This window comes from Sebastes fasciatus, chromosome 3, assembly GCF_043250625.1.
Source record: "Sebastes fasciatus isolate fSebFas1 chromosome 3, fSebFas1.pri, whole genome shotgun sequence".
In the NCBI taxonomy this organism is placed as follows: domain Eukaryota; kingdom Metazoa; phylum Chordata; class Actinopteri; order Perciformes; family Sebastidae; genus Sebastes; species Sebastes fasciatus.
The window spans coordinates 25,209,256-25,225,457 of NC_133797.1; the positions used below are offsets into that span (position 1 = coordinate 25,209,256).

Below are 16,202 nucleotides of genomic sequence, written 5' to 3' on the forward strand. Positions count from 1 at the left end.
CTCATCGAGCTTCTCCTGCACCTCCTCCTTAGTTTGCCTGTCAGACACATATGTGGATATTCTTTTATGTAGATTAACCATGTATGTAACATACGTTTGCATTTCATCTTCTAAAAGGGCCAAACTTGGACCTTTCCCACTTGTCCGCAGACAAGGCGTTGGCATCAGTCTTCCTGTAACCAACTCATGAGGTGTCATATGTAAATCGCGGAGCTCACTAGAGCGACATACCATTAACGCCAATGGAAGTGCTGCTATCCAATTTAACCCCGTGTGCTGGCATATTTTGACAATACGATTTTTCAGAACACCATTCATTCTCTCGCAGATTCCTTGACTTTGCGGGCGGTAAACTGCCCCAAGGCGTTGTTTAATTCCTAGTTTTTGCAAAATCAATTTCACCGTCTTATCCACAAACTCTTTCCCATTGTCTGAGGATATTCGATCTGGAAGTCCCCACCTGCTTATGACCTCTCTACATAAGAACTTGGCAACCGATTGAGCATCTTTTCGTTTCGTTGGACAAGCCTCAGGCCATCGTGAAAATCTGTCCACCACGACTAGCATATACCTTTTCCCTTCAATCGGTTTTATCATGTCAACATAGTCCACAACTAGTTCACGCATAGGACCCCTTGGAGTTGGGATGTGGCCAGGAGGAACCGGCACTCCCCTCCGAACATTGTTTTTCAGACAGATAGTACACCTGCCTATGACGTAATCAATTTGTTCAAGCAAACATGGTGCCCAAAAACCATACTCTTTCGTGATCTTTCTCTTAACTTCCCCCCTTGCAACGTGAGCTAAGCCATGCGCCTCCTGAATCATCAGACCCAACAGGTCTGGAGGTGATAGTATCAGCCCTTCATGATTTCTCCAAAGTCCAGTAGAATCTCGGGTGGCACCTCGGTCTAGCCACAACTGTTTGTCCATTTCAGGAGCAGCTTCCTGCATTAAAATCACATCTTTGAGCGTAATTTTGTCTTCCAAGTTCACTTCATGCGTGACGAGAAGAACTTTGCCCAATTTATCTGCTCCAGTGACTGCTTTTGCAGCTTCATCAGCCGCTCCATTCCCTTGTGAAACCCTTGACGCATCCCTCTTATGTGCAGCACATTTAGCTATTGCTATTTCTTTAGGCTTCATCATAGCATGCAACAATTTCATGATCTGGGCATGATGCTGTATCGGCGAACCATCCGTTTTCTTAAACCCTCGGTTCTTCCACACTGCTCCGAACAAGTGGCACACATTATGTGCATATGCAGAGTCAGTATATATCGTCACTCGCTTCCCTTCTGCCAACAAACACGCTTCAGTTAGCCCCACCAGCTCAGCAAGTTGTGCAGATGCAGGCTGTGGTATCTCTTCAGCCTTCTCAACTGCAAATCCAGTTCCTTGGGCTTTTACTATTGCATAGCCGGCCCTTAATTTATCGCCCACACGATAACAAGACCCATCAGTCCAATACTCCAAGTCCACCACATGCAATGGGAGAGCTTGTAAATCCGATCTAAGCCTAGAGTATTTCTCTGCTTCATGAACACAATCGTGTGGCTCACCGTCTTCTGGGGTTGGCAAATTCTCCGCTGGATTTACCGTAACACATCTTGCTAGGGTAACATCTTCCTGCTCTAAGAGCCTATGATAGTCTCTGAGCCTAGACATGGTCAAGTTGTTCTTACCATAATTCAAAAGATTTCTGAGACTATGATGTGTAAGAATTGTCACTGGATAACCCATTGTTACAGAGGATGCTTTATTGTACATTAGAGAAACTCCCACCATAGCTCTGTAACACAGTGGTAACCCTAGCTCTACTTCTGAATAAGCCGTGGAGTAGTACGAAATAGGTTGAGGACTCGTACCCGTACCCGTTGGTTGACAAAGAACTGCACATGCATATTTAGCCCCAATGGAAGTAGATACATATAACACAAAATTCTTAGAGTAGTCTGGAATTGCTAGCGCCGGAGCCTCTTGCAACTTCTTTTTTGTCGTTTCAAATGCCAAAAGGCCATCGTGTGTCCAGGACAGATTACAGTGTAACTTAGCATTCCCAGTATCTTTGATCATAGCTCTCAAAGGCCCCGTCAAGCTAGCATAATCCTCAACCCATGCTGAGGAATATCCTGCAATACCAAGGAATGTCATCATCTCTCGGACTGTTCTGGGTTTTGGAGCCTTACGAATAGCCTCCACGTGACTATCCAAGATGCTTCTGCGTCCCTGCGTTATTGTTTGACCCAAATAAATTACCTTCTCCTGACAATACTGCAGTTTCTTCAGAGAGGCCTTGTGACCCTTCTCTGCCAGTATTTGTAGCAATTTAATTGAGTCCTTATGACATGTCTCCTCATCTGGTGAACAAATGATGATGTCGTCCACGTATTGAATTACATTGCTTTTTATTACCTGCTCTATCCCCTCCAAATCGTCTTTCACTATTTTATTGAAAATGTGAGGACTATGTTTGAATCCTTGTGGCAGTCTCTCATACTCATAAGATTGTCCATTGTACGTGAACCCAAATAAACTTTGGCTTTCCCTACTAAGTGGAACACTGAAAAACGCACCACATAAATCTAACACTGTGAAATGTGTCGCTTTTGGCGGAAGTTGGGCTAGCAAAGTATGTGGATCCGGCACTTCTGCTGGAAAATCAATCACCACTTCATTGACCGCTCTTAAATCATGTGTTAGGCGATATGAATCGTCTGGCTTCTTTATCGGCAACAAAGGCGTGTTGCTCTGGGGATCCTGTGTTATCTTTAACACCCCCGCCTTAAGAAGTCCTTCAATCTGTGGTTCAATTCCTCGGATTGCCTCTTCACTCAGTGGATACTGGTTCTTCCAAGGTGGTTTGACTCCTGGTCGGAGTTCAACTCTCACTGGTTGAGCTGACTTCACAAGTCCAATATCCGTATTATGCCGAGCCCACAAACATTCTGGAACTTGTTGTAGCATCTCTTCTCTCATTGAGTCTGAGTCCATCTTAGCACTGCAGATGGATTCATGTGTCATTCGCACAGTTTGTGGCTGTCCTATTCCTTGAGCAGAGATCATAATCTTAATGAATCTCTGATCCTCACTCGTCCAGATGGCAAGATTTTCTGTTACTGGTGTAAAAACAGCTTTTTCTGCCTCCGCCATCATTTCTCCCACTTGCTTCGGTGTATGTTCTTCACGCACCCACAAGGTCACATGTGGCACACTCTTCTCGATATCAAACTCTTTGTCCAAATAGTCATTTTTGTGTATCTTCATAGCTGCTCCTTGTGGTCCCAAAATTATACAGCCTGAATTTAGTTGAACTTGTTTTGGTTGTTGACTCAACCATTCTTCTGCGTTTATTTGAGCATCATCATTGAAATACTGGAGCGTGCAGTGAAATGGATACTCTGGAAGCTTTGCGTCGGGCATATTTGTGATGATAAACTTTTCCCACAACTTAACTGGCTCAAAAAAATCTGCACTGAGATTTCCAATCCAAAATACTGAAGACGCTCCAGTCTCTGTTGTCATCAATAATTGGTGAACCCTCTCGTTTGGGATTTCCACCAGACAGCCGTCTGGCGTGCATTTTATTGTACACCCCAATTTACACATAGCATCTCTTCCCAAAAGCGCAATAGGTGTATGTTCTGATACCAATATGGGTAACGTAATCTTCTTCTTTTTATAGCTGAGCTCGATTGGTTTAGTGAGAGGAACTAGCTGTTTTACTCCCTCGAACCCGATTGTCCGTATCAATTGATCAGACATGGGGAGATGTATAGCATCTTCAGGCCGAATACAGGTAAAAGCAGCTCCGCTGTCTGCCATCACTTCCACTGGACGATTATTTACTTTTACCTCTATTGTTGGATCTTCCTCCGGCCCTGATACTACCAGCTGACACCCCCCTCTCGAGTCTTCCGGGCACCCCTAGTAACCAGGTTCCGGGCCCCTGTAAGGGTTCACCGGTCCTCTGGGTGACCTTGATTGGCCCCTGAATCCTCCTCTGGAGTTTCCTCTGAAGTTTCCTCTGAAGTTTCCTCCGAAGTTTCCTCCGAAGTTTCCTCCGAAGTTTCCTCCGAAGTTTCCTCCGGGCCTGTTGCACTCGCGAGCGAAATGGCCTTGTTTTCCACAAGTATAACATTCGGTTGATTGCTGTTGAAAGTTTGGATTAAACCTTCCTCCTCTTCCGAAATTTCTTTGATCTCTTCCTCTCCAGGGCTGCGCTTGATCAAAGGCTGGCTGTGGGTAGGAGACAACTGGAACCACCGGCGGTGGCTGGAACGATTGGAGCTGAACCTGGTTCGGCTGTGGTTGTGGTACTAGTTGATTTAGTGGAGCCTGATTCTGCATAACCAGAGCCTGCTTCTTCTCCATCCTCTTGTTATCCATCAGTTGTATTTGATTAAGTTTCCTGGGGGTCTCGTGGTCCTGGTCTTTTTGATCATTTTCCTTTTTCCTATACAGCTCCACTTGGTGGGCTATATGATCCGTATAAACCCTCTTTGCCATGCTTCCAAGACCAACCACCTCTGCCAATTTGCTTCTCACTGGCATGGGCAGCCCCTTCTGTATTCTGGTTCGCAAAATCGACTGCTCCATTTGATTCAAATCCGGGTCATTTCCTGTGACATTTCTCCACACTTGATGAACTCTCGACACATAGGCCCTCGGGTTTTCCTCTTGTCCCAGTGGTTCAATAAAAATATTGTCAGGATGTACATTTGTCGGAAATGTTTCTTTCAGTGCCCTGCACACTTGACCTCTACGTGCAGCAAACAGTTCTGAATCATTCACAGCAGTTCCCACATATCGATTAAGTCCAGCTTTCTGTAGAATCTCTCCCATACCATGAACTCCAATGAGGTTGGCCAAGAGTCTCTTGATATCTCCCATGGCCGGTTGCTCTCCCACTATGATCTCTTCCAACTTCGAAATCCAAGGATGTGCTCCATCTTGAAGAGTAGGTAACTTTTCAAGTATGTTTGACATATCTGTACTCTGCCAAGGCTTATACTCCAAATTCTGTCCTCGGATGACCACTGGACATATCTTGTTGGGATTTGGCTGTTTTCTAGGGCGCACTCTAGTTATTGTGGCAGATTGTTCGGAGTTTTCATTCTCTAATTGGTCCTTCCGAAACCACAGTTCCTCTAGCTGGTACTCTAGATCTATTAGGTCTTCTGGATTATCAGTTCTTAGTCGTTCGCGGTGACATCGGTCTATGCTTATTTTGATCTTTCTTAAAGCCTTCCGGGCTTCCTCTTCCTGGCCCTCTTCATCCTCACTGTCATCAGAGATAGCATTTCCTCTTATTTCCGCTCTTGCCAACATCCGTCTGACTGCAGGGTCATATCCTCCCCTGCTCCCTTCCTGATCGCTTTGGTCACTCTCGTTTCCATGGTCCTGCTTTTGCGTCCCAGACCCTAACCTTGATTTCTTCTTGGATCTTGGATACATCGTTATAGTTGTCTCCGCTCATCCTGTTTCTATTGTTCTGTCCTCCTCGTTTCTGATACGGTAGTCACCCTCCTGACTGATCACCGGGATCTGAGGATAGATTTTCTTAGCCTTCGTCTTTACCTCATAGGGTGGTGGTCCCTTCACTGGGTTCATATGTGAGAACGATGAATTGGTGTCTTTCCTTAGTTTTTCTGTTTGTTCTGTGTTTTGTTTTATTTCTTCTACAACTTTATCCCTTTTATCGTTTGCAGCTTTGATCAGTTTCTGTCCCTCATCTTCAAACAGCTGGAGAATGCCAAGCTCCACTTGCCTCTTCTCCTTGCGTTTTCTCCCCTTTTTTCCCTTCTTTTGCTCTGCCTTGTATGTGGATACAAGTACCAGCATTATTTTAATTACATCTGGGTTAAGAGTCCCCTCCATTGGCCATGGTTGGTCAATTTCAGGCCAGCGTTTGTGCCATTTTTCCGATATTTTTGCAATGTTTGCGATGCCCCTAATTAAAGGATTATTCTTCTGTACTATCTCAACAGGAGTGATTACTTTTGGATTTTTAGTGTTCTTTTTCCCCATTATAACGGCTTCCTTATGTTCCGTTATTGTACTTTAAGAAGTAATTGTTAAAATTAAAACTACTCAAGGCTATTTAGATTACTCCCCCCTTTTTTTTTTCTTTTTTTTTTTTAACCCAATTAACCAATTAACCAATTATCCAATTAACCAATCAACCAATCAACCAATTAACCAATCAACCAATCAACCAATCAACCAATCAACCAATTAACCAATTAACCAATCAACCAATTAACCAATTAACCAATCAATCAATCACCCAATTAACCAATCAACCAATTAACCAATTAACCAATCAATCAATCACCTCAAAACGTCAAACAGTCACCACATTGAATGTCCACCATATCACAGATCAGACAAACCACGCACAATAGCATAAAGAGGTTAGACTAAACAATCATATGCCATTAATTAATCAAATGCATTAACTGATCAATCCGTTGCCAAGTTTTCTATTTCCTAGAGCAGGTCAATTTCCTAAGTTTATAAATAAAAGCAGGTTTATATGTGTACCATCAAAATTGCTTATGACTGAGAACACATACAAATATGGAAATGCAGGTTTTGTTTTTGTTAAAGAGTCTGTGGACAAATTTGTACCGGCCTTTAGTAGATTGAAGCCTGAAGCCTCCCCGTGGACGTCAGCAAGCCACACTCCGTGGTGGGCCGTCTCGCTGCCTTGCCTCCCGTCTCAATTCTCATTCACCATAAATGACATAACAGACAAAAAACATGTAATGATTTAGTCTCTTGTGAACCCATTAGGTCCCTTTAACAGCATCATCAATTTTATTCCTAACTTAAACCCCTACCTAAACATTAAAGCACTTAGTGAACCCCACTGAACCAAATAGTTCAACGGCAAAGGATACTCCCACATTCCAACCTCCTCTAGGGAATTCTGAGACGAGTGAGAGAGAGGGGGGGGGGGGGTTCCAAACGCTACCCTTCTTAAACGAAGTTCATGGTTTTATACATTCTTTATTCTTATTATTATATGTTTCTATTCTTTTCCAAGGGTTATACGGGTACTGCAGTTACACAACTCCACTTTATTTGTCCTGGTTTATAGTTATTATCTTATGTGTATGCGTTTATCGTAACCAGGCTCATTTCAGTGGCTCATCGTTTTATTCATTTTACTGTATCTCCCGGAAATCCCTCTTTTGCAGAGAAAACAAGCGTCCACTCCTACCGGCCGTGCCATCACGCCCAACGGCGTGAGTGACAACAGAGATCCAGAGAGGGTGCGCTTCGATCTCTGATCCAGAGGAATTCCCACAATCAACAGCTTATGTTTTACATTATTTAATTCATTTAGTCTTCTGGAAACAGAAGCTCATGGTTTTATACAATACATCGGGCCACGTATCTATTCTTACAAATTATTAAATGTTCTGTTCTCAAATCCCCACCTATATATGGTTATTCAATCCTAATGTGTTCTTTCTTACTTTTAACTTTACGCACACACATTCTCTTCCTCTTCTGCTCATCCCAAAGTAAACACACACACACACACATTCAGCACACACATCCAGCCCTCTAGCACACACACATTTTCCCCAGCTTCCTCTCATTCCAAAGTACACACGCACACACATTTTCTTCAGCTTCATCTCATCCCAAAGTAAACACATTTTCTTCACCAGTTTTAGATATCTTCATTCATTACAGCATGCTTTCTGCCGCTATTTCCTTACTTTTTCTCATAAAATTTGTGCTACCGTTGAGGTGTAAAATCTTCGACGAGAGGCTGCTTCAGACACCGTTCGTCAACAAACGTCAGAGTGGTAACGGTCATTCGAATTGTGATTCTACACTCTCCAGTTATTAAACTGACCATCAGATGTTGTTTCAGGTTTTAATGGCCCATTCTACGTATGCTCCTACACGTGAGGGCTCTATTCTATCCAATTTGCGGCTGTCCTATGATCATTTCCTTTATTTCCTTTATTTCCTTTATTTCTCTGTCTCTTAACACTCTTTACATTTATTTATTCAAATTACCTGGATCCAGGTTTCCCAATTTTGTCTTTCTAAGTTAATTCCGGACTATGTCAGAGCCATCGTTACTCAGTGTCTAATATGCATTTATGCATGTGTCTTAGCGTTAATCTTGCACAATACTATTTTAGCACACCTTATCGTTACCATGACTATTCTAAACTATTCCTTGTATTTCTCATACTTCTTTTCTTTACTTTTTTCTTTTCTCTATTCATTCCCCCTTTTTCCATTAAATTTAGCACGGAGCCTCACTTTAAACATCAAATCAACAGTACATGTCCATAACAAGAAGGTTCTTAATTTACGGTGTGTCCAAACAACTCCACATAACAGCCCCAATTAATGACCAGCATTCAATGAGTGAGCTCACCGTCTGTGAAGTTGTCGCTGAGGCCACTTCCGATCCTGTTCGTGACGCCAATTTGTCGTATCTTTTCTGCGACAGTGCTGTTGAAGTGATGATGAAGGATGCTCCGAGGACACTGTTCTTGCTGATATAATAGAGTTTATTACAAACAAGCAACACATGTCATACGGGCGTCTAGAGCGCCCGGAGGTCTCAAGTCGAATCTGAAAGTCCTTCCTTCGGAGCTCAAAGCGCCTCCTTATATCGGGTCCATGGCATGTAACAGCTGAGCTGAGCGTATAACCATGCATGGCTCCTTTGTCCTACATAACCATGCATGGCTCCTTTGTCCTACATATTTATCTTTCAGCCCCATGTCATATCTTGTGACCATATTCTCCACTTATGATTCTTACCCACGTGTTTACCCTTATGGCCTCTCGGTCAGGTGCAAGACTTGAAAATATACCACATATTCATTTACATTTCTCAAACATATAATCCAGTAACCATTCTGAAGGCTCCGTGTGATGTCTCCCTTCCTGTTGATCGACTCTCTGGCCACTCCTAAATTCCATTTAGTCTTCCCTTTAACTTGAACCTCAAAGTAAAATCTGCCTGAAGAGAAACTCTGCTTTCCTAAAACAAAAACACAATAGGAAAATCTCTCTGGGTTGTTTGGGAGATTCTTCCTCACATCACCATGATTCACTTGTTTCCCATCATCAGACAGGATGAGATCAGGATGAGCTGTATCAGGATCAAGTGTCACATCCACTGCATACTGCTGGATCCTCTTCAGCTCAGCCTCAGCGACCAGCTTCTTCATTTCTTTACTGAGTGTCCCCTCCAGCTGAGCCACAGCTTTCCCCACAGTCCCCTCATATGATGGACGGACGCTGACCTCTGTCCAGTCCTTGGTAGGTCGAGCAGCTTTCAGGGACTGGACACTCTGGAGAAGATGGAGTTGGTCTTCAGAGCGTTTGAGCTGCTCGATCTCAGTCCATCTCTTCGTCAGCTCAGAGATTTCCTGTTCCAGCTCTTTGATGAAAGCTTCGGCCTGTTTTTCTGTTGTTTTCTGCTTCTCTTTGATCGTGTCGATGAGATTGGCCTGGCCTCTCTCAACAGACTCCTTCAGAGCAGTGAAGACCTGAACACCTTCTGCTATCTCTCTGTCTGCATCTTCCTCACTGAGGTCAACTGAGTGTTTGATCTCCTGAATCTTCAGTCGTCTCTTCTGGATCATCTGCTGGATTTCAGCCTCTGTCTTCCCCAGCTCGGCCTTCTTTCCTTCATATTCTTCTTTCAGAGGAACAACATCATGCATCTTGTGGTCTAAAACATGACAGAGCATGCAGATACATGTCAGGTCGGTCTTACAGAACAGCTCCAGAGGTTTATCATGCTTCGTACACATCCTGTCTTCCAGGTTCTCCACAGGGTCGATCAGCTGATGTCTTTTCAGACGTGAAGCTGTCAGATGAGGCTCCAGGTGAGTCTCACAGTAGGAGGCCAGACACACCAGGCAGGACTTCAGGGCCTTCAGTTTGGTTCCTGGGCAGAAGTCACAGGGAACTTCTCCTGGTTTGGACACTTGTTGCTCTGAGCTGCTGCTGCTGGCTTTCTGTTGAGCTGACTGTCTGAACTGAACAACCATCTCAGAGATGAAGGTGTTGACGTGCAGCTCAGGTCTTGTGTTGAAAACCTTTTTACACATGGGACACTGGCACCTGTCACTAGTATTCCAGTGTTCATTAATGCAGTTTTTGCAGAAGTTGTGTCCACATGGTATAGCGACTGGATCAGTGAACACATCCAGACAGATGGAGCACAGAAACTGATCTTCAGATTGCAGATTGCTTGCGGCAGCCATGTCTACACACTGAGAACAAAAGTGAAAGTATTATAAAATGTTTTGATTCACATGTAGTTTTCATTTGTATGAAACAAATATCAAAGTATGATTACTGCAATATTGAGAAACATTATTTTGAATTCATAGGTATGTTTCATTTAACTGAAATGTCCATCTGACAAGTGTCATTATCAGTGTTCGAAGTGGGCCGGTACGCAGCGGTACACCGTACCGGCACTTCTACATTTTACTCCTTGGCGTACTGTGACTTTTTCATGCGTACCGGAGCTTCTTACAAGCTGCCTGTACTCTCCTCTGCCCTCTCCACATCAGGTTCTCTGGGAAATTCATAATGGAGATAAATAACGGTGCAGCGTCAGCGTAGTTGCGCTGCATGGGTTCAAGTATAGGGAACAGAAGCCGGCGTTATTAATCGCCAAGCGAGCTGAAGCTTGGCTGCAGCGTCGGCGTTAGGGGCGGGCCATGGGGGTCCAGGCCCGTCCAAAAAGGTCACTGTGCCCCCTCAGCTGAATTCTCTCCTGACAAAAAACTAAACTGAAATAACAGCTAAGCTATTAGTCAAATTAAGTCATTCAGTTTGGTAATGGAAGGACTTAACACTGCAATGCAAAATAAAGCACAAAACAGTGATAGTTTTGCATTTAGGAAACAACTAGGACATGTACTTGGGCTTGATTACATTGTTTTCTATTGGAGTGTCCTAACTGGCTGCGAGCAACATGGTGCTGCACAGCGCGGCGTGACGTTTTGTCTGAACTTCTATCGGATACATGGTTACTATTTTTTCCTGTCACTCATATTGAGAGGACCGGCTGATTAGTTTAGATAAAATGAGCCGAGAAAACCGGGTCAGTCGTCCTGGATGTAAATGAAAATATTAACTTGATTACTGACACTTTCAGCAAAGGCATTGACGCTCGCAGTTATATGTGATAAAGTTCACTAGTGAAACTTTATTACGAGCTACCTGTCAAATAATATAACAGCCACCTCACTAATGGTTCAAATAAAACACGAACACACAGCGCAAAGATACAACTATGGAAACTCTGGGAAATATGAACCGCCACTACAATATTTCAGTAAGAAGCTTTTGATCCGCTCTATTTGCGTGTTTGTTTTTTTTGTTGTTTTTTTTAATCTAGCTCAATAGAAAAAAATGAGAGAAAGTAGACCTACAAACCCGGTGCATTAAAGCACAATTAGGACCAAGAGAGTAAAAAGCATCCTGTGCTCCTCTCACATCTTACTTTTTCTACCTGTTTGGATTATTCTGTTCAGTATTGTGGAATAAAACAATGGACTAATGTTACACTACAGCAGGCTGAGCAGGGACAACAACTGCTGAGTGAAACATCCACATTTAGTCTTTATTAACTTAAAGGTCTCATATTATTCTCATTTCCAGGTTCATAGATGTATTTTAATGTTGCACTAGAACATGTTTACATGCTGCAATGTTCAAAAAACCCTTTATTCTTCTCATACTGTCAGCCTGAATATGTCTGCTCAGAGGCTCTGTTTGACAGACCCTGATTCACAACCTGTCTCCTCCCACTCTGCTCTGATTGGTCAGCGTTTTCTGTCAATCAAAGGTCCTCAACACAGCGTCACTCTCTCCCCTTCCCCGGAGCAGCTCTGCTCTCACGGAGAGAGAAAGCTACCTGTAGGTCTGAGTGTAGCTCTGAGTGCAGGGAGAGGGAGAAGCAGTTAGGAAGAGTTTATAAACTACTTTAAAGTTTATAAACCAGAAACTTCACCCAGCGCAGGTTACCGGAGGAATCTGATCAGAAATCGGCGACAAATGAACAACATCTGCGGTCCAGACTCAGGTTTTCCTGAAGGTTTCTCTCAGGTAAATAATGCTATTTATATCTCTGTTGGTTAACTCAGTGTTTACCTTATGCATCAACTCTGTAAACCGTAAACATACACTCTGTTTTACATCTGTCTTTACAGGTCAATCTGTGAGAAATGACCGACAGAATCATCCCAGAGTAGAGCAGATAGCTGAGAGCAGATGGCTCTGTTTACATGGAGATACAGAGCTAGTGTCAGAGCCAGACGGTGTGTAACCACAGCGACCATCAGGGTGGGAAATAGAAGATGTGAAACATTAGTCAGTTCATTATTTCTGGTAAAAGAAATCTGATAAATGTATGGAAGTAATCAGAGTAATGGTTATTAATTACTGTAGGAGCTGTCTCTGTGTTACCATGACTACAGACCACCGGAGCTTAGCTTACCGGAGCTTAGTTTACCGGAGCTGAAAGACTTTCTCCTGTACCATGTCAACATAACTAACAGGTGGGATGATTAAAAATGCTGTGAATAATTAATATTGTCATCTGTCAACTCAAATAAAGTTTGACTGTGAAACAGAAATGTGTTGTGTTGCTTACAGTCACTATTTACTACCTGTACTCTTCTACATGCATGACATCAAATATATATAATATATAAATATCAGCTGTTTAAACAGTGTAATTACATAAAGCCTTTGTGAAAGAACATGTTATATTTAGATGATGGGAGTACATGAAGCCTTTTCTGCTGGTTCTTGTAGACTAACAGTAGGAGCTACTTTGGTCATAGTTAGGTTGAGGAGGAGAGACAGTGACGCGCTGTGGGGCGGGGTCAGCTAGCTGGACGTTCTCTCTGGTTCCACCAGGAAACCCTTACATGGCTTGCAATTCTCTAATGACATCAGAAGAAAAGGAAAAGCTGCGCAGCGTTTTTCAACACCCATTTCCGGACAAACGGAGCAGGAGAAAAATAGAGAGGATGGTCTTTTATGATACTATGGTGACCTGTAGACACAATGGGGACAGATATTGATGTTTAAAAGACATGGAAAAGTGCATTTTGCATAATAGGTGACCTTTAAATTATAGTTATGAAGAAATCAGTCAGACTGTTAGATCAATGTGTTGTTTAACTCCCTGTTTACTTTATCTCGGCACCTGCGTGTGTGCACATTTTGACCCTGGCACGAGCAAGACGCAGGGCGTGCCTGAGGAGTTATCTGTAGCCTACAGTACCTCCTTATTTCAAAACAGAAACCAAAATAAGGTGGCAGCTGGCTGGAGAAGATCACTAGATAACAACCTACTTGCTCTTGGCTATATCGTATGTTATTTCCAGTAAATATCAAAAATAAAACGTGTTTTCTGATAAAAAAAAAAAGTACGAACGTAGGAAGATAACAAGTACTACTAACCCATCTTTGAGGTGGTTACGTCTTCAGATCCAGTCTGATCTGGAGCTCACAGTTGATATGTTCCTGGTTTGTTTACATGATGTAACAGAAGTGCAGATTTAACGTATTCAGTGGACAGAGAGCGTCCGATGCGCATCCAGTTAGGACACGGTGTTAGTTTATAACCTGTTTTTGTGGACATAACAGCATGTGTATGCGTGTGTGCGCGCCTGTGCGCATAGGTGGCAGTATGTATACACCTCTCTGTCAGTTTATTTCTTTCATAAAACATGATAATGTTAAAGATACACTTAATAAAGGCTATATGAGGTGAAAAAAATGACCCCCCTGTCAAAGCTGATTGCCCGTCCGCCCCTAACACTCTGGCGCCGACACTCCCTGGCTGTTCACATCAAAAGCGCATTTGACCGCTCTGTATTATTTTTTGGCATGTTTAATGATAAAATGCGATCACACATTAATAAAACTCCACGCTGCAGAACATTAACTAGGCATACATATGGCATATTAATTATTATTCAGCCTGAAATGACAATGTGTGTTTTTATGTACACACCTGATAGTTTTTACTGTAAATTGCAATATTGGCTTGAGTCTGCAGAGGCAGGTATACAGCCTGTCTGCCAGGAAGGGGGATCTACATTTATCAATTCACAGCATTTAACACCCTGCAACAGCATGTGCCGTTTTGTACCCGCATAAATATGACTGGCATAAACATTGAGGCATATCATCTATCTTAGTCTTAAACGATAGATTATAGTGTGAAAATACCCCAACTTCTATCATATCTATACCGGTAGAAAGGGCTTATGCCACGATGATAACCAGTTAACGTTTCAAAGTATTTATGTGCAATAATAAATGATATGCCATTAATGTTCTGCAATGTGGAGTTTTATATAATGTGAAATTGCGTTCTATTATTGACGAAATATCGCTACATAAAAACGTGACGATATGCATCGTTGAGACAAAAAACTGAATTGCGATATCAGGGCATAATAGGTACTATATACATATGGGCTCCAGGGCTAAAGCTGCAGCCTCTTCCTGCTGCTGTTCAAGACCTATGGAAGGAGGCTGAGTACGTGTCATATCTTTGGGGTACAAAACACATGCGCAGTAAAAATCTGGTCTGCCCTCGCCGAAATTGAACCAATCGCAACGCACCGCCGCAGCTTCAGTTACACTGTGCATGTGTCAAACCCCTGGAGCCATGTCCGCCCGTGACCCTAGCCTCCTTTAATAGGCCTTGTCGGAGCTCCACACACATCAACACACACAGCGCAGTCAGTGAACAGTCAGACTGGTTATGGTGGCTAGGCTAACAATAATATCGGGTGAGAACAAGGGTGCTGTAATTTATCAATACAATGTTCACATCCTTTTTGTAAAATAATTAATAAACTGTTCGTCGTAACTTTTTTTTTGTGAACAAATATAATTGATGAAAGAGTATTTAAAAGTTTTCTGATTTATAGAATATGATTTTACAGAACAAACATTTTCATAAGAATTAAATGTTCAGACGAAGGCTGTGATAAATAATAAAAATAATCATTTAACTAGTAATAATAATGGTCCATAATGATGTAAAATGCGTAGTTTTAAGTCAAAATCCTTCTAATTTTCTAAGGGAAGGACCCCCAAACCCAATATCTCCTAGTATCTTTTATTCACTGTATAAATTCATAATGTGTCTCTGTATAATATGTAGGAGCATCCTGACTGGGACTCTGCTCCTAAAACCTGAATGAAGAGCTCACACACCTCAGCTCTGCATGTATACCTGCCTGTCTGTCTGGCTGCTGTTGATTCCAGCCTATAGACATCCTATAATATATTATAGAGAGATGCTGAAGGCTAAAATAACACAGGAAAACACTTTAACTATTAACACTATATACAAACACACCACCTTAACCCTATAATGTTCCAGTGTGAATATTATTGGAGTATTATAGGCCTACTATAGAAGATGCATATAGCCCAAGTATATATACAGCAATAAAATCACAACTGATTATGACTGACACAGTTTAACATGCTTAAAGAAATAATGAATAAATAGGAATAAGTTGCAAGAGATTGCTGCTACCGGCATATACACACAACATGTGAATAAGAGAGTACCAACACTGGTCAGTATGAAATGAAAAGAGTGTAACTTCCTGTTTGATTAGAGCTGTAAGTTTTGTGTTAATGCTGGTTGTTGAAACACAGTAACTATTATCAGATGCACTCACCAGTATTTGAGTCTGTTGTTGTTGAGAAAGACCTGATGAACTCAGTTTAATATTTCTTTAGACAGAAACACAGAGACTTGTCTCGACTGCAGCTCTCTGACAAACATGCAGTTTCATTTCTGTAATGTGACGTTGAAGCTCTCCTCCTTCCAGTGTTGCTCCACCTCTTACAGCAGCTCTGTTTGTGAGGATGTGTTTCCTCAACCAGGACAGGTTACACAAAATAAAAGTCAATCCCACATGTAAGAATACATTTTAGGGTCAGCAGAAACCAGCAGCCACTTTACAGTCCTCTACAGCTCTGCAACAATCATACTGTCTGTCCAGATTTCAGCTCACTGTTTGTCCTGTAATGTTCTAACCTTCTCATGTAATTCTTATATTTGCTTCGTTCCTATTAGTTGTTGCTGAATCAGACCAGGAAGTTGAGTGTTGTGTGCAGTCTGTGCATGCCTTTAACAAACTCTC

The 16,202-nt window shown here is 42.4% G+C and overlaps 1 protein-coding gene and 1 long non-coding RNA gene across 2 annotated transcripts in view; one reads left to right on the plus strand and one right to left on the minus strand.

Annotated features, from left to right (window-relative positions):
• Positions 1-16,202, plus strand: part of LOC141764535 (uncharacterized) — a 256,854-nt gene that overhangs the window by 20,551 nt on the left and 220,101 nt on the right. The gene's annotated exons all lie outside the window — the stretch shown is intronic.
• On the minus strand, positions 5,476-10,262 carry LOC141765387 (E3 ubiquitin/ISG15 ligase TRIM25-like). The gene is made up of 2 exons (XM_074631442.1): positions 9,092-10,262; positions 5,476-5,603 (listed from the first exon to the last, which is right to left on the minus strand). Exons 1-2 carry the CDS (start codon positions 10,260-10,262, stop codon positions 5,476-5,478), a joined length of 1,299 nt encoding a protein of 432 aa, XP_074487543.1.

What these genes read in the sequence shown, in the direction of transcription:
- LOC141765387 (XM_074631442.1), bottom strand. Translation starts at nt 10,262, where the DNA reads ATGGCTGCCGCAAGCAATCTGCAATCTGAAGATCAGTTTCTGTGCTCC. An exon ending in TGGGAAACAAGTGAATCATG is followed by an intron (nt 5,604 to 9,091) that starts GTGATGTGAGGA and finishes ATATGAACCCAG; the next exon opens with TGAAGGGACCACCACCCTAT.